Source organism: Dermochelys coriacea, chromosome 2 (genome assembly GCF_009764565.3).
Source record: "Dermochelys coriacea isolate rDerCor1 chromosome 2, rDerCor1.pri.v4, whole genome shotgun sequence".
Lineage (NCBI taxonomy): Eukaryota > Metazoa > Chordata > Testudines > Dermochelyidae > Dermochelys > Dermochelys coriacea.
This window is the reverse complement of record NC_050069.1, coordinates 262,174,215-262,193,170: the sequence shown is the minus strand read 5'-3', so window position 1 is coordinate 262,193,170 and position 18,956 is coordinate 262,174,215. Positions and strand designations below refer to the sequence as shown.

General features: G+C 41.9%; 1 protein-coding gene across 9 annotated transcripts in view; it reads right to left on the bottom strand.

Moving 5' to 3' along the window:
* ADCYAP1R1 (ADCYAP receptor type I) overlaps nucleotides 1-18,956 on the bottom strand; it is a 188,867-nt gene that overhangs the window by 57,549 nt on the left and 112,362 nt on the right. For 5 of the 9 annotated variants that reach the window (XM_038391727.2, XM_038391730.2, XM_038391726.2 and 2 more), the window contains 5 exons: nucleotides 5,306-5,341; nucleotides 4,570-4,611; nucleotides 3,463-3,572; nucleotides 2,783-2,880; nucleotides 163-295 (listed from right to left, as the gene is read on the bottom strand). In XM_038391727.2, coding sequence (XP_038247655.1) covers nucleotides 163-295; nucleotides 2,783-2,880; nucleotides 3,463-3,572; nucleotides 4,570-4,611; nucleotides 5,306-5,341 — 419 coding nt within the window. The remainder of the gene's footprint in view (nucleotides 1-162; nucleotides 296-2,782; nucleotides 2,881-3,462; nucleotides 3,573-4,569; nucleotides 4,612-5,305; nucleotides 5,342-18,956) is intronic. The other 4 variants (XM_038391729.2, XM_043509743.1, XM_043509742.1 and 1 more) reach the window with 1 other exon arrangement.

Sequence of the window (18,956 nt, the reverse complement as noted above, 5' to 3'; positions counted from 1 at the left end):
CTGCAATAGCACCATAGAATATCAGGGTTGGGAAAGACCTGAGGAGGTCACATAGTACAACCCCCTGCTCAAAGCAGGACCAACCCAACTATTAATACAAATAGTTAACAATCATTATCTCCTTAGAGAAAAACAACGGACTTCGGCTGTGGTGCTACTTACAGTAGATATAAAACAATGGTTGCTGTCCTGTTCTGCATACAAAATCCCGTCTTTGATGAAGACTGATATTGCTCGTAGAATAAATGAAACAAAGAGGTTCATGTGAATAAAGTTCCGAGTGCAGTGAAGCTTCCTAGAAAGAGGAGAGAGGAAATAAGGGTGGATGACTGATTTCTCTCTTAAGAATACCACATCAAGACTGGTTGTTTCATGTCTGAATACCTGGAGTTTGCGCATATGTGATCCCAGCCAATCCAGCAACTCAGGAAACAGTATTCTGTGCTTTCCATGGGGCTGGGAGACCTCAGCATTTTTTATATCTTACTGACCTCGTAGCCTTGATAATATCATGTGACAATGAATTCTACTGGCTAATTGTGCATTGTGTGACAAAAACTATTTTAGGTCTATGGAAGATTTTTAAATGCATTTGCTTTAATGCTGGTATCTCTTATTGAATTTTAGTCAAAATTTTGGATTCAGTTTTTAATCTTTGCATTGTAGGTTTAGGTTTTTAGACAGCAGGGAATTTTGCTTTCCTGGTTTAAGAGATGATACTCATGAGAACCTTGATAATGTCTGTGCTTAATTTTCCTGGATAGTGCGTACACAGGTGTGAGAGTTGGTTCCTACAGAACTTTCCATGAAGACTTCATGGGCAGCACCTTCAAAAGTGCTCAACCTGACTGCTCTCATTGAAGTTGATGGTAATAGTCCCATTTACCTTACTACGAACAGAGGTAGGCCGTTTTCCATTGACTTCAAGATTTCAATCATCAGTGATTTGGGAGAGGAACAATGGTGATCTAAGGTAAGTCATTAAGTTTCTCTGTGTCTCATTTTCCCATTTGTAAAATGGGTATGATAGCATTGTCCTATTTCCCAGGGATATTGAGAGGATAAATATGTTAAAAAGATCATAAAGTGTTCACAAAAAAGAAAAAGAGTACTTGTGGCACCTTAGAGACTAACAAATTTATTTGAGCATAAGCTTTCATGAGCTACAGCTCACTTCATCGGATGCATTCAGTGGAAAATACAGTGGGGAGATTTATATACACACACAGAGAACATGAAACAATGGGTTTTATCATACACACTGTAAGGAGAGTGATCACTTAAGATGAGCTACTACCAGCAGGGGTGGTGGGAGGAGGAAAACCTTTTGTGGTGATAATCAAGGTGGACCATTTCCAGCAGTTAATAAGAATGTCTGAGGAACAGTGGGGGGGAGGGGGGGAAGAAAGACAGATTGACAGAGCCAGAAGAGTACCCAGAAGCCACCTACTACAAGACAGGCCCAACAAAGAAAATAACAGAACGCCACTAGCCATCACCTTCAGCCTCCAACTAAAACCTCTCCAACGCATCATCAAGGATCTACAACCTATCCTGAAGGATGACCCATCACTCTCACAGATCTTGGGAGACAGGCCAGTCCTTGCTTACAGACAGCCCTCCAACCTGAAGCAAATACTCACCAGCAACCACACACCACACAACAGAACCACTAACCCAGGAACCTATCCTTGCAACAAAGCCTGTTGCCAACTCTGTCCACATATCTATTCAGGGGACACCATCATAGGGCCTAATCACATCAGCCACACTATCAGAGGCTCGTTCACCTGCGCATCTACCAATGTGATATAGGCCATCATGTGCCAGCAATGCCCCTCTGCCATGTACATTGGTCAAACTGGCAGTCTCTATGTAAAAGAATAAATGAACACAAATCAGACATCAAGAATTATAACATTCAAAAACCCGTCAGAGAACACTTCAATCTCTCTGGTCACATGATTACAGACCTGAGAGTGGCTATCCTTCAACAAAAAAACTTCAAAAACAGACTCCAACGAGAGACTGCTGAATTGGAATTAATTTGCAAACTAGATACAATTAACTTAGGCTTGAATAGAGATTGGGAGTGGATGGGTCATTACACAAAGTAAAACTATTTCACCATGTTATTTCTCCCCCCATCCCACCCCCCACTGTTCCTCAGACGTTCTTGTTAACTGCTGGAAATGGTCCACCTTGATTATCACCACAAAAGGTTTTCCTCCTCCCCCCCCTTCCTGCTGGTAACAGCTCATCTTAAGTGATCACTCTCCTTGCAGTGTGTATGATAAAACCCATTGTTTCATGTTCTCTGTGTATGTATATAAATCTTCCCACTGTAATTTCCACCAAATGCATCTGATGAAGTGAGCTGTAACTCACGAAAGCTTATGCTCAAATAAATTTGTTAGTCTCTAAGGTGCCACAAGTACTCCTTTTCTTTTTGCGAATACAGACTAACACTGCTGCTACTCTGAAACCTGTCATAAAGTGTTCAGATACTGTGAAAACAGGTGCCAGATAAGTGCCTAAGACAGACCAGAGTTAGGCCAATGCTGAGTGCTTTGGAAATTCCAATCTCATGTGCACTGAAATATGAACAAAACCAAGAATCAATGACAACACCCATGGGAAAGATCTGAATTTTAAGGAACGGCTGGCATCTTATTTTTGTAACTCCTGAGGTCAAGGACTTGATTTTTTTTTTTGGTTACCTGCACCCTGATCTTTCATCCCCCCTACAGAGATGACTGACAACTCATTCCTGGGGACTCACCTGAAACGACACAGGATAACCATTGCTGTGGTGAGGGATACAAGGGAAGTGCTGTATCCCACTGTGTACAGAGCCTTCACAGAGAGGTAGTAGTAATCCTTGAGAAACAAACAGGACACGGTCACCAACAGTACTGTCACGTAGGGCCAGATCTTGCTCACCTCACTCAGGGGAGTAATTCCACTCACCTCAGCTCTTAATGGAACTGCTTGGATGAGAAAGACTAACAGGGCTGGACTCATACATGATGTCTTCATGTACTTTTCCCATGCCATGTATAATGACCAAGGTTAGCATAGGTTTGGGTCTGTCTGTGGCCTAATGCCTTACTGAGGTGCCTGATAATGTGTGGGGCAAAAACTAGATTTTTGTGATTGCAATGACTACTTCTTACGTTGTTCAAAGGCATAGCAGCTTACTTTAGGGCAGAACTATATGCCGTAGTCAGCTGTAAGGATTAATTAAATAATGTTTATAAGAGCCACATGCTGCATAAGCAGTATGTATTAATATTATGGAAATATGCAGTGTAATGCTAGAATACAAGCAAAGCCCTGCCTCTTTAGAATTCATATTTATAGATATGAAAAACAGAGAATGTTGTATGGATCAGCCCTGAACCAAACAATTAACATGTGTGCACTGTTCTTCATTTGCTCCTCATTTTAAAGGGTTCCTACCTGATTTTCAGACTCTGTTTCATTTTCATCAAACCCGCAGGCATCATAATAATGAGGGAAAGGTTCAGACCAGCCATCCTCTGTGCAGTTTCTGCTGATGTCTCCTACATCTGGAATGGATACAAGCATCGTGTAAAATAGGTCACAAGGGAAATGCCATTGCCAAACCAAACCACAGGACACATCTTCCTTTACTGACTAGAACATTACCACACATTTCCTGGCCTGACAACATCATAACTTAAACCTTAGCTTCAGTCCAAAGACTGCAGTTATGGAAATGTTTAAGAGGAGGATTCTGAAGCCAGGAAGGATGGTTAACATGCTTGTTCACGTCTCCAATTACCCAGAACACTTCATCAGCACATGGCTAAAAAAAAAAAGGAGTACTTGTGGCACCTTAGAGACTAACAAATTTCTAACAGCACATGGCTGTTTCATAGTAGTAACTCTTGTGACTACACTGAAAAATTAGACCAGTGCACATGGGTGCACTGAATTCTTTTTTGAATGCCCTGCAAGCCAGATCTGTAGAATGCTTTCTATTTATTGAGCCATTACAGTTTCTTCTATTTGGATTGAACCTTAACCAGAATAGATTACAATTTCAGCTTTTGCATAAGGATTTTCTGCTGCTCAGTATTTTTCATTTTTGAGCAATTTTGTTAGGCAGCACAGAAAAAATAAGGTCAGTGCCACTGACATTTAGTCATGTCATTCATCCATACATTGAACAGAATGCACCTATTTAATCAGTGCATTCTTCTGTGAGCATTCCATTACTTGGTGAATTTCAGTAAGTTATTGTTGCACACCAGCTCCCAGGTCTCTGCAGAAATAGCTACTAAATCACACGGTTGGGTTTATTCTACACAATTAAGTAATTATTGTTACAGTAGCAAATATAATTTATAATTATATCCTTGTTAGACTGTAGCATTCAATTGATGGGTCTTCATAATGCTGCTAAAAGTAACACACAAGTAAGTGTGGCACTATAATTAGAATTCATCTGAAAAATAACTTCCAGCTGGCAGGAGAGAAAGCTGGGTTATTCCTTTAGAACAGAGTAAAAATAAATAAAACATCCTTGTTTCTTTTCCTTACCTAAGGGAGTTTGGCCTGTGCTATCCAATAGGTCAAAATCACCTACAAAACCAGAAATATAGTGAGGACATTTTGTTTACAGCTTCTACAATATGGGTTTGATCCAATGTCCAGGAAAGTCTCCTTTCTGATTTCCAGGGTATTTGGATCAGGTCCTAAATAAGTGGCCTGTTTTGTTTTGCCTTTGGGAAAGGTGAAATTGCAAATTTGGGTTCACCCTCTAGTTTGAATGACAGACATACTTATGCTAAAGTTTACACACACACGCACACACATTTAAAAATCTACAATAAGATGGAGTTAACATTGAGAGTGCAGATCAGTAATTTAGGATAAAATACCCACTACATCCCTGTAACGTATCCCAAAATCAAGCGGTATAAATCCAAGACAATAAGAGCTAAGATAAAATGTAAAGGAAATCCAAACACGTTAATGTATGAAAATGCACAATTAAGGCATCTAAACAACCTTAGTTCTGCCCTGTATTATGCAATAACAATATGATTTTGAGTAAGACATTTTATCATTTAGATTAAACTAATTTTAAAAGACATCAATTTTTTTATTTCCCCTCATGAGTGCTATTATACTACCAATATTTACTAAGTACAAAAATAACGGGTATCTGTCTAAATTTTTAGTCTGAGGCACATCATAACCCAGAGCAATTTAGAGAGATGAGCTCTGGGAGAAGATGTATAAAAGCTAGGAAGCCAACAGAACTGCCTCCTACCTGGATGAGTTTGCCCCATGTTATCCACTTCCCAACCTGGAAAGAAATGACATCTGGTTAGCACAGATGATTTTTTTAAAACTGGTTTGTTTTCCATAATAACCAAATGTGATTGCAATGTCTGGGAAAGTTCTGTGATCACAGCGGTCCCTTCTGGCCTCAGAATCTATGAATGTATGTCTGACGGGGAAAAAAAGAATGTAAGGATACAGAATCATAGAAATGTAGAGCTGGATGGGACCTTGTGCTGAGGGAGGACCACATATACCCACATTATCTCTGGCAGGTCTAACCTGTTCTTAAAAGCCTCAAATGATAGGGAATTCACAACCTCTCTATAGTTAGCAAGTTTTTCCTAATATCTAATCTAAATCTCCCTTGCTGCAGATGAAGGTCATTGCTTCTTGTCCTACCTCAGTGAACAGGAGAACAATTGATCACTGTCCTTTTTATAACAACCCTTAATATATTTGAAGACTGTTATCAAGTCCTCCCTCAGTCTTCTTTTCTCAAGACTAAACAAACCCATTTTTTTTAACTTTCCCTCATAGGTCAGGTTTTCTAAACTTTTTATCATTTTTGTTGCTCTTCTCTGGCTTCTCGCCAATTTGGCCACATCTTTCCTAAAGTGTGACACCCAGAACTGGACACAGTGCTCCAGCTGAGGCCTCACCAGCATCGAGGAGATCAGAGCAATTATATCCCATGTCTTACATAGGATATTCCTGTTATATACCCCAGAATATTAGCCATTTTACCATAGCAGTGCATTGTTGGCTCATATTCAATTTGTGATCCAGTTATGCCCCATTCGGTATTTGTGTACTTGGTTTTTCCTTCCTAAGTGAAGTATTTTTCACTTGTCTTTTTTAAATTTCATCTTATTGGTTTCAGACCAATTGAAAGTCGTTTTGAATTCTAATCCTGTCCTCCGAAGTGCCTGCAATCCCTTCCATATTGGTGTCACCTATAAAATTTATAAGCATACTCTACACTCTGTTATCCAAGTCATTAGTGAAAATATTGACTAGCACTGATCGCAGGACTGATCCGATCCAGATACGCCTACCCAGTTTGACTGCAAACCATTGATAACTACTCTTTGAATAATCTTTCAACCAGTTGTGCATGCACCTTGTAATAATTTCATCTAGACCACATTTCCCTAATTTGCTTATGCAAATGTGTTGGGGGACTGTTCCAAAAACCTTACAAAAACCAAGATATATCATGTCTACCGATTCCCCGCTATCCACTAGGCCAGTAATCCTGACAAAGAAGAAAATTAGATTAGTTTGGCATGATTTGTTCTTGACAAATCTATGTTGGCTACTTCTTATAACTCTATTATCCTATAACTGATTGTTCAATAATTTTTTTCAGTATCTTTCTAGGCTAACCAGCGTTAGCCTAACTGGTCCATAATTCCCCGGCTCCTCTTTGTTCCTCTTTTTAAAGGTAGGTACTATGTTTGCTCTTCGCCAGTCCTCTGGGACCTCACCCATTGTTCATGATTTCTCAAAGATAATTGCTAATGGGCCCAAGATTGCTTCAGCTAGTTCTTTGAGTCTGTTAAGATGAATTTCATTAGGTCCTGCTGTCTTGAATACATCTAATTTACCTAAATATTCTTTGACCTGTTCTTTCCCTGTTTTGGCTTGTGTTCCTTCCCATTTGTCGTTACTATTAATTGTGTTAAGTATCTGGTCACATTAACCTTACCATTTTCTTCATAAGAGCCTTTAACATAATTGAAAGCTGTTATGAGCCCCCCACCCACTCGTCTTTTCTCAAGATTAAACGTGGCCACTTTCTTTTAAACCTTTCCTCATAGGTCAGATTTTCTAAACCTTTCATCAATTTTGTTGCGCTCCTCTGGACCCTCTGATTTGTCTATTTCTTTCGTAAAGTGCAGTGCCCAGTACCTGATATGTTTACTTCCTGTATATTATTCAGTCACTAGATATCTCTGTGTGCTGTACAGTGTTCCAGGCAGGGTGCAGCTCCTAGAAAACTAGAGACACAAAGCAGGTACTCAAATTGTGTGGAAACCTGGTTGGTTGGTTATCTCCATTTAGTTTTCTTAATAAGCAGTTCCTTATTTAAGGTAGTCAGTGATTCCCTATATCATGATGAGCAAGTCTAAGTTTTATTCAGGTCTCCTCCACTGAGTTGCTATGTAACCTTGGGCAAGTCACTTAACCAGTCTGGGCCTCATTTTTCTTGTATTTAAAATGAAGCTATCTCCCATGTTAAAAAACAAATTGAGGATCAAATTCTGCCTTCATGTACACCTCGTACAACACTGAGGACCTGGATTAAGATTGCATGGAATGCAAAGACTGCATTTTAAGCTATGTCTCTTTACTCTTTAGTGAGAAATGAGACCCAGATTTTTTTAAGGTATTGGGTACAGTAAAGCACGAGTAGTTGTGGGTATTTGGGGTAAGCTGCAGGGGAGCCTGTCTCTGGATCTAAAGTTCTCTAATATATACACAGATGGGCTTCTGCTGTTGTTTGCAGGGTGGCAAACCGCACTCCAAGATACCAGAGAATAAACCATTATTCTCACCCTTCAGCCTTTGGAGTAAAGCTGGAAGGGCAGGATCTTTATTTATCTTTTACTCCTGCACTCAGTCTCCTTAGTTGTAATTTGTCTCGACATCTGCAGCCAGCAGAGAAGAGTGGATGGCCAATTGGGGCCGTAAGGCCAATTGGGGCTGGTCTAAAACACACCCACACTCCCTGGAAACTGGAATTATTAATCCTTGCACAGTACTGGACACATCTGCTCTGGAGTGCACATTTGGCCAGACATTCAGTTTATGTAAATTAATGTCACTCCATTGTAGTCACTAGAGCTACAGTGAATTATACCAGCGGATCTGGCATACTTTTCAGCAGCCTGAAAATCCGGTGAGGTTAGTTCATATTCTGCCAGGCAGATCAACCTGCTATCCTACTGAGCCAAGGACTTGGGATTTCAACTACTGCTTAATAGAATTCAAGGTTCTGGGTGTGGTGTGAGTGTGTGTGTGTGTGTGTGGGGGGGGGTGTATATGCCTGGTTAGAAAAGTTTCCCAGCTGCACAGCTTCCTTTATGACGTGACACCATCCTGAAAAAAAGATCCAAGATACTGCAACAATTTTGGTGCCTGGAATGCATGATGATACAATACAGACAAGATAGACAGATGAGAGGAAATCTGAGGAGTGCATGGGTAGATCTGAAAGCCTGTTGATTTTCTGCCATCAAGTTGGAATTGCCCCTTGCCTACCTCCCATCAATCCTACTTGCTGCCTTAGTGAAGCTAAGGGCCTGACCCAAAGCCTACTGAAGTCAGAGTCCCTCCAGTGACTTCAGTGGGTTTTGCACGAGGCTCTGTGTCAGAGAATTGAGCATATCAGTCAGATAAAAGATGAGCCATGTATAGCCACAAGGTGGTAGTGTTGCACCAGGGAAGAAGAGTCATGGTGGAAAACTGTGATCTTCACGATGTTTAGACTAGTTCTGTCAATGTTCTACTGAACAAATACACAGTGAAAAGATGTGGACAATGTTTTATCTGCCTTTTGCAGGCTGACTGTTTAGATGAACTTATGTCCTTTAGAACATGGAGTATCCCAATGCCCTCAGATTGCCCTACACTAACTCCGAACGTGACCTACAGCTATTAACTAGGGACTGGAATAGCCGCACATCTACCTTTTATGGAGGTCTTTTATAAAAAATAGATGGTGTAAAATGCTGAGAGATCTGTCTAGCTCCTGCTGAAAAGGGAATAGCAGTACAGAACAGAAATAATGAATGGACCCTTGCCAGCACAACATAAGAGGAACTTGTATTTTATGGGTTTTTTTCAAAAGCCTTGTGAAATAATTTTTATTTCACGTTTTTCTCTTAAAATAAACTGAAATGTCATTTTGGAGCAACTAAATGGGAAATCAAAGACTTCAGTGGGAGGATTACAGGGATTATGGGGCGAGTGGGGGGGCTAGGAAAACAAATCAGCAAGCCTAAACATCCAAGCCTCTTGCATTGTCATCATCATCATCCTTCTATTCAAATCCCTGGCAGCCAAACTGGGCTGCTGAGGTTGCTTGGATACATGTATTTAACATCTAATGTGTGTCCTCAACTCACTAGTCATTTTCAAGGACTAATCTTGAACCTCGTGAGCAGAATGCCAATACCATCACAGGGTTCTTTGCAGAAATCCATCAACCTTCACTTCTTTGCTGGTCATATTTGTTGCATATTTTGAAACACCGGTTAGGTCTGCTAATAGTGGGACTGGTTGGCCAACATTTTGTGTCATCAATATTCACTGAACACTGTACTTGTCAAATGGCATATGACCAGCTCTCACAGCACAAATACTAGATCTATCTAAAAGGGTCAAGGGCACAATCCATCTCCCATTGGCATCAATGGGAGTTTTGCCACTGAATTTACTGGGAGCAGGATCCAATGCAAAGCTAGGGATTCTCTGATTGCGGTCCCCCGATCAGACTCCAAACCTACTCTCACTGAAATCAATGGCAAAACTTGCACAGGAATTGCTAGACAAAATTAGATTCATGGTCCATCTGGTCCAGTATCCGGTCTCTCTGCTTCAGAGGAAGGTGCAGAATCTCCACAGTAGGCAGATGTGGGATAACCTGGTCCACATGAAGGTCTTATCTTAATCCCTAATAAAGATTGTCTTAAATCTTAAAGCAGCAGGTTTTCTAGCCTTTCTAATACTATTTTTCTCCTAGTATTAACTATTGGGAGCATGCTCTCTCTCTCTCAAACTATTTCTAAAAGCTGACAAGGAAGAAAAAGTGATAGATTCCTACCATTTGTTTTTATTTCTGACTACTCAGATGGCACGCAGATATGGGGATGACAGAACATAGGATTTTGGTTCATTTTGCATTTCATGACATTTGCAGTCACAGCCACAACATTACACTAATGTAGCTTTGTGCAATGAATAGCCTTTTTATGTTGGAAAAAAAAATCCCCATCTAGCCAAATTACTACTGCATTTTTACCTGTGCTGGTCAAAGTTAATGGATTAATATTTTCTACAATGTTAATTTTCTGACTGTCCTAATAGCACATTTCCATTTTATTAACATATTTTTCTGCAGCCCAGAATTTGCTAATGCATTAGAGAAAGTTTCAGGAGAACCTTTTACTATGGAGCTTTCAGACTTTATCCATCAACCTAATTTTCACTAATACATTAAGCCACTGGAAAGTCAATTAGATTTACATTCTACATTATGCTCTGCATTACAACTAGAAGTCAAAGCCAATCACATGAGCGTGAGGATAAAAAACATGTTGTAAATATAATTGCAGGGAAGCTACAGGCTACAGTCTGGCTTTCCCATCTCTGGGTGCCATTCCCATTGAAGTTTATGGCACCCAAGTGTGCATGTATCCAAACCTAGAATATGACCCTATGACCTTGTTCCTACAAACAGTTATGCATGTGAGTAAGGCCAGGTCTACATTAGAGACCTATTTCAGTAAAACAATGTCGCTCAGGGCTGTGAAAAATCCACACTCCTGAATGACATAGATATACTGACCTAACCCCCCATGCTAAGTTGGCGGGAGATCTTCTCCCATTGAGATAGCTACCACCTCTCATGGAGGTGGATTAACTACACTGACGGGAGAAGTTCTCGCATAGAAGCAGCTTCACTAAAACGCTACAGTGTCGCTATACGTGAAGACAAGCCCTACGCTTATTCACATTATTCACCAAGTTCAGCTGGGTTACTCCCATTCTTAAAGTTAAGCAGGGTTAGGGCGTAAATCTGAATTTGGATAGGAAACCTGAGATTGCTGACTGGACGCTGTCCAATCCTCTGAGCTTTCAAATAGGGCAGAATTTTGCTCTTAGGCCTGGTTTTACACTGGGGGGGGCGGGTGGGAATCGATCTATGTGACTAATGTAGCTGAAGTCGACATACTTAGATCTACTTATCATCATGGTGTCTTCACTGCAGTAAGTTGATGGCTGACGCCCTCCCGTCAACTCTACCTGCGCCTCTCGCCCTAGTGGAGTACCGGAGTCGATGGGAGAGTGCTCGGCGGTCAATTTATTGCGTCTAGACTAGATGCGATAAATTGACCCCTGCTGGATTGATCACGGCCTGTCGATCCAGCAGGCAATGTAGACAAGCCCTTACTATGTATGCTCTCAATGGTATGTACTCATATGGACTCCCAACACAGTATCAACATGCACCTTCAATCTGACTCAAATTCTTAAAGTCCTGTTAAAACAAGAACAGAGTTTCCTTTTCAACAAGAAACCCAGAGTTACAACCGCAACATTCTTTGGCTTTCTCCTCCTCTTCCTGGCTGCAGAGCTTACAAAGAATGGGAGCAATACTCCATGTCCCAGCGAGCATTCACAGGGAGCTTGATTAACCCCGCTTGGTTTCATCTGTAGAACTTTGGAACTCCCTGGAGATCAATGGACTGACACTGGGGTTTAATGATGTAAGGTCGGGCAGAATTAGTCCCGAAGTACCCATACCATGTTCCAATGAGGCACAGCTTGGCTTTGAAACTCACAGGCTAAAAAAGAAGAACTGCATTGAAGACCCAGACAATGACCATTCTGCAGCTGATGTGCTGCCTTGCTGTAGAACATTTCAGCCTCCTGGCTCCCACCCAAGTCCTCCTGTTATATTATTCTCAGCACATGGACAATGAGGGCTCTGGTGCACTAGGCTTTTCAAATAAATCAAAGGAAACACATTGAAATGATTAAAATGGGCTAGATTCATCAAAGGCGCTACAGAGAAAACACATTTTCAAAAACAAAATCAGTGAATAAATAGCACTTCCTCTTCGTTAGGATTTCAATTAAAGTCTGGTTTCAGAGTAGCAGCCATGTTAGTCTGTATCCGCAAAAAGAAAAGGAGGACTTGTGGCACCTTAGAGACTAACAAATTTATTTGAGCATAAGCTTTCGTGGGCTACAGCTCACTTCATCGGATCCACTGTACGCATCCAATGAAGTGAGCTGTAGCTCACGAAAGCTAATGCTCAAATAAATTTGTTAGTCTCTAAGGTGCTACAAGTCCTCCTTTTCAATTAAAGACTTACAATCATGGTTCACATTGAAGTCTGTGCTATATGTGCTGTAAGAAACAGCACAAGACTTGATTAATAGTATCCATCAAATAATGTATTTGAACATTTATTTTTCAATCAGTAATTGCTTACACATGTCAAACTCTATAGCAGGTCTAATAATCTCCATCTAATCATATGTTCAGCAGAGAGTTACTTGTCTAATATATTGTTTGATGGACCATTTTGTCCAATGTTTGACACAATAGTTTATAGTCTCTAGAGGGCAGTGATATTTTAGTCTAATCCATGAAGGGATTATTGGGTTGGGTTTAGTGGCCTGTGATTTGCAGCAGCTCAGATGAGATAATCAGGTTGTCCCTTCTGTTATTATTATTATTATTTATTATTTGTATTACTGTCAATCCCAGGAACCCTAGTCATGGACCATTGTGCTAGGCGCTGTACAAACAGAACAAAAAGAGACAGTCACTGTCGCATGGAGTTTACAAACTAAGCATAAGACAAGTGACAACAGGTGGATACCAGCAGACCAACGGGGGAGTACAAGGAACCACTGAGACAATATTGGTCAGCCTGTAAGGCGTGTTCTCTGTACATGAACAGCGTTTTGGCCTAACAATCTATGGCCATCTCTGATACTTACGAAGTGCCACTTTTTCAAAATTACAGAAAACCTTTCATCACCTCTATAACTATTTATAATTACTAGTATCACAATACCACCTAGAGACCCTAAGCAAACTCCAGGGTCCCATTGTGCTAGAAGCTCTACAAACACATGGTAAGAGAGAACACTTGAGGATAGAGACTTACAATCTAAATCAACAAGACAGACAAAGGAAGTATTGTTTATCATCATTTTATAGATGGGAGAACCAAAGCATATAGATGAAGTGACTTGCTCTTCACAAGGTCACATGGAGTGTACAGCAGAGATGGGAATTGGACCCAGATCTCCTGAATCTCAGTCTCCTGTATTAGTCACAAGAACATCCTTCCTCTCTGTTGGTCATTAATGTAATAGAGTTTTGACAAACAAGAAATGCCATTGATCTAATGAAGCTAGACAATCACAACTACCTCCTCGCTATCCCCTTGATGTATGTGAATCATAATGCTCAAGTAACTTCTAATTGCGTCTCAGGTTGAACAGAACATAAGCTTCAACGTTAAGGCCAAAAAATAGTATATAATACATATTTAAGCCTCAGTACATTCTTTTAAATTGTCTTCTACAAATCGACTTTCTCCCCCCTGCTCTCTATGTCGGCTGGCCTTGGGATTGGGTGTATCTTGTGTTCATGTTTATCTGGGGATATCTTCTACTTAACCCTTTGTTCAGTGGTGCAGCAGGTATGACTGGAGGGAACAGAGGCAGTCAGAGCTCATGTTGTTCCAAAGCACTTTGATAACCTATTTTTCTTATTCTCATTCTCCCTCATTAAGTATTTTGGGTTGCAGGGCCAGCTCACAAAAGGTAACCCTCAAATGGATATGATCCTGAGACAACTGGAATCAATCGCAAAGCCCCCATTGATTTCAGTGGGTGCAGGATCAAGCCCTATATAAATGTGTGTGTGAGAGAGAGACAGAATATGGATAACACTTTCTCTAGACGTTCTCTATTGTGTTCTCCACCTAAGTAGGGTGTGAGCTTCTTGGACAGAGACCATGTCTTCTGTGTCTTGTACAGCACTGATTGTATTGTTAATACTTACTGGCTAATAAATATTAGAGCTAGCTTCTACTACAAGATGCCTTTTTCCTCCCTCGTCTATGGTGTTGTGCATGAGATCCTGCAGCAATCTGTTCAGGCAGCTTGCAAAGCTGCATCAGGGAACAGCAGTCCAGTTAGACAGCAACTTTTCTAGGGTCTTATTCTTCAGCTTTTCCCACTGCTAAGCTCACCTTCCTGCAAACTGCACCTATCCCTCTCCTTGCTGTTTCCACTGCCCTCAGTCCATTCCCACACAGTAAGTCCTCCAGGTCCCTCACCTTCCATCTGTTCTGAAAGCAATTCAGATGCCAATTCCTTGTGGTCTCATTCATCGTTTCTATGGCAAGCAGCAGCTCAGCAAGGTTACAGAAGCCATTGGTTTAGATTGCTATTTCTGCCTGGAATTCTCTGAGGGCAGACACTATTCAGTGGCTGGGGCACTTTGCTGAGAGCCTGGTAGCACATTACAATTATCCGTTGTGCTCAGATAGGGTATTGTGAGAGACGAGAATACCTTTCACACGCTGGTATTTTGATGAAGTAGTGAGAAGAGACTGGAGCACTGGTGGTGGTCATCACCCTTTGTGTTTGATCCCTGGTAGCACAGAGACCTCTTACATTCCCATGCTGGGGTTGTGGGGAAGGCCAGCAAAATGTTCTTGTCCTCTAACACAGCATCTGCCAAGGCTAGACCAAGGGCACTGTATGGAAGTTTAGATAGTCTTTACTTGGATACAGAGGTGATCCTTCTTTGCTGTGAATTCTCCCCCACCCCTTTCCCAACTGGACTGCCTGGTGATGTGAGAGCAGGGTGATGCTGAGTTTCAATCCCTCTTGCTTGTTTAGAGGAGCTGGGAGAATTATGGTCTCCATCTGCAAACTGACCAGTGATGAAAGACCAGCCAGAAAGAAGTGTTCCCCTGTTAACAGCAATTGTTGATGTCCTACTGCAAGAATGCAGAAGCCAGGCTTCCCTCAAAGAAAAAGTCATCAGGACCCCGAGCAGAAATGCTCCTGGAATCTCAGCGAGACAAGGTGGGTGAGGTAATCTCTTTTACTGGACCAACTTCTGTTGGTGGAAGAGACAGGCTTTTGAATTTACACTGAGCTCTGGATTCTCAGACATTTAGCAGTGACTAAATATATTCTTTAACACCTCCACATGGCCAGGAATTTGTAATCTTCTCTCTCAATTAAGGGTGAGGACACTCTCCTCTCAGGAGTGTCTCCTGTTGGTCAGGTGCAAACTTGAACAAACTCTCTCTTTTTCTCCTCCAGCGCCATCTTTGGGCTGGCTGTTAACCGCATTAGGTGGTTTTTCAGTGGCCAGCCCTCTGGGCAACACAGTCTCTATGCATGAATAAACAAACCCCTTCTGGGGTAACAAAAGTCCAAAAGGACCTACCAGTGCACCCTAGTTGGTATCTGCAGCCCTGTCTCTGGGCTCAATTCTCAGCCCCTTCTGGGCTTGCTTTAAGTCCATGTCTGCCTGGTATAGTGCCTGGGCTTTCTACCAGGGGACTCTTTAAGTCATGCCCTTCACTTGGGCCTCTAAACAAGCCTTATCCCCTTCTCGGGGCTTAGACAACCCTGCCAGTGGCTGGAGGGTAGACTCAGGCCCACCCACTATTCCGGGTCCCAGCCCAGGGACCATACAAATAGCAGCCATGTGCTGCTTCAGTTAACTCCATCACTGCTGCTATTCCCTGGGCCACTTCCCATACAGCTCCTTCCTCTTCACCCTTACCTCAGGGTTCTCTGTCTGTTCCCTGCTTCAGCAGGGTCTCTCTCAGGCCATCTTGCCTGGAGAGTTTCACAGCCTTCCAGTCTTTCCTTCTTCACCCTTCTGGTCCCAGACAGCAACTGAACTTGTCAAGCCCTGCAGCTCCTTTTAATTGAGTTTGCTGAGCTCTGATTGGCTGCTTCCCTGAAGTTTTTCTAGGCAGGCCTGGAGGACCTACCTTCCCTGCTCCTTTTCCTGGGACAGGGTGTCATAGGACCGCAAGGCCTCCAGCAGGGGCATTAAAGGGCCTGGTACAGCCCATCACAGGTGGTTTTTGGCGTTTGATCAACTGTAGACAGGACAACTGAAGGGCATTCTATCTGGGGTTGCCTTTGAAAGACACCCAAAAGTTTCAGTACAAGGTCAACAGCTTGCTTTACTCTGGATTTTGCTTCTGAGTGCCATTCAAGATGTTGGGGTCAAGCTCAGTATGAAGCCCTGTGTGACCTATGGTCTGGATATCTAAAGAGGACACCTCTTTCCCTGTGTATCCTGATGCTAGTTGAGCTCAGCTGGAGTATTTAATAGCGGTCTGTATATTTGAACTCTAGTGGACTGGGGTACTTTTTTTTTTCCAGTGGATATTCCTTGTTTCTGGAGTTTGCTTCCCAGGTCAGTTTCCCCCACAGGAGTCTGAAAAATCCACCAAGAGAGAAATTTGGACTGAAAAGTCAGACCCCAGCTACCCGATTCTTTAGCCACACTTATTTGCCAGCGGTGCATTACTGCTGCAATGCTGACATTAATTTCAGCAAGTCACAGAGAAAGCTTGCTTCTACAGGCTCAGTAGAAATGCGTATTTTCTCTAGCTACATTTTATTGCTTGTAAAGTCTCTGATCTTAAATAGTCAGCTTTACTACCTCTTTCTATCAATAACATTCCAGGACGGTCAATTGTCTATGTGATTCTGAAGCCTAGAATGTCTCTTGAGTCAGTGTGAAGCAATAGAAAAAGCTACAAGCATGGTAGAGAGCTCTTTTTGTTCAGAATATCACCAGGTTCAATCATCACTGAGATCTGTCATCTGTTACTACACAATTTTTAAATTTCCAGCCATTCTGACTTTATGAATTACACGGTGTGACAAAGTTCCTCCTTTACCTAGTGGGTCTTGCGCTTATTGGCAGATTTGCTCACCTTGGAGCTTCACGGCAGCCCTTAGTTTGGCTGTTTTTGGCTGTCAACTCCTCCTGAGTCTCACCAGGAGTTCAGAGGTTTGGGGGGAACCCGGGCCTGCCTTCTACTCCAGGTTCCAGCCCAGGGCCCTGATTAGCCTGCCTTAATTAATTCTAGCAGCTTCTTGATTGGCTGCAGGTGATCTAATCAGCCTGTCTGTCTTAATTGTCTCCGGAAGGTTCCTGATTGTTCTGGAACCTTCTCTGTTACCTTATCCAGGGAAAAGGGACCTACTTAGCCTGGGGCTAATATATCTGCCTGCTATTACTCTCCTGGAGCCATCTGGCCTGACCCTGTCACAACGGTGAGAAAGCAAGACATGTATCTATGCAATGCCAAGAGTCCTAGACCACTGTCATCTCAGAGGTAACTGAACCCATCACCACTTTTGCTCTACAGCTAATTTACATGCAACAGTTTCATTGGTTGCACACAGGAGAGTGCACAGATGTGGATTATGTGGCCCAGTTGCCACACCATGTGACAAGATGGGTGTTCAGCTAGTAGTACAATAATAAAAGCAGCCAAAGTAAGAGATGCTGTTGCTGACAAATGTTCTGAGCAATTTTCAGTTTGGGCAAGACAAAGTATATTAAGATCTATCTATTCACCATAGATATGTCACAGAAGTATCTGAATAACTAGTGGTCTTATTGGGCCCTTTTCCATACACTACTCATCTTGAGAAAGGATATAGGTATAGCATGGCACTCCTCTCTCTCTCTCACACATGCTCTCACACACACACACCCTTCCTTTTCCATTCTTTCTGACAGCTTCGATTTTGTCAAAAGAATGATTATTTCAAAATGAGGAAGACCACAGAAGATTTCCTGAATCCAACAGATTTAATTGCCACAGCTAAGCCCAGTGCCTAGGAAGCAGCAGTGTCAATTGTCATTGTAATGCAATAGACATGGGAATGACCTGCAGCCTGATTCTCTTATGGCAGTAACTCCCATTGGTTTTAATGGGAAATTATTTACATCCTGCAGTGGGAGAGCAAAGTCTAAGTGGTTTCTAGCTCTTCAGGATAGTAAAACTTGGGCAGAACAGATGGGAGACAAGTCTGGTGTTACAGCGGATTGCAGAAGAAGCGAGGTGAAAGCCGTAAGCAGACCACTAGTATTTCTTTCCCCACACAGTTCATGGGATGGAATTGGCCTTGCCCTTCTGAAAAGGTCTTACAGAATTTAATAGTGAATGAAATGGTTCCCAAATAATATTTTAGCCATCCAACGGAATTAGTTCTATCCCAGCCATGGAACCCTATGTGATGGTTCAAAACACCTATGGAAAGGATCTCATTTGCCATTGAATTCCACAGTATTTTAGAGAAATGGCTAAAGAACTCTAACTTCTAATTAGAGAGTTTCTTATGGGTGGTACACACTACATACTATCTATCTATCTAAACTATTTTCTCTCTGTTTTTATATACAGTAAATCAATGTATCATAATCATGCTCTTTTTAATGCCAAAAGAAAAGGAGTGCTTGTGGCACCTTAGAGACTAACAAATTTATTTGAGCATAAGCTTTTGTGAGCTACAGCTCACTTAAGCTTATGCTCAAATAAATTTGTTAGTCTCTAAGGTGCCACAAGTACTCCTTTTTTTTTGCGAATACAGATTAACACGGCTGCTACTCTGAAACCTTTTTAATGTCGTGTATAGTTTTCTAGATTGAGCACTTGTGCAGGGAGGGGAACTCATTCTAACTAGAGAGAAGAACTGGCAAGAGCCAGTCATAGCTTTCTTTTGGTCTCTGTGCAGCCAACCAGCATCGCTAGGGCCTTCATGACAGCCCTTTGTGCAGCTGTGGTGCAACACAGATGATGATGCACGTTGTCGAGGAATGCCTG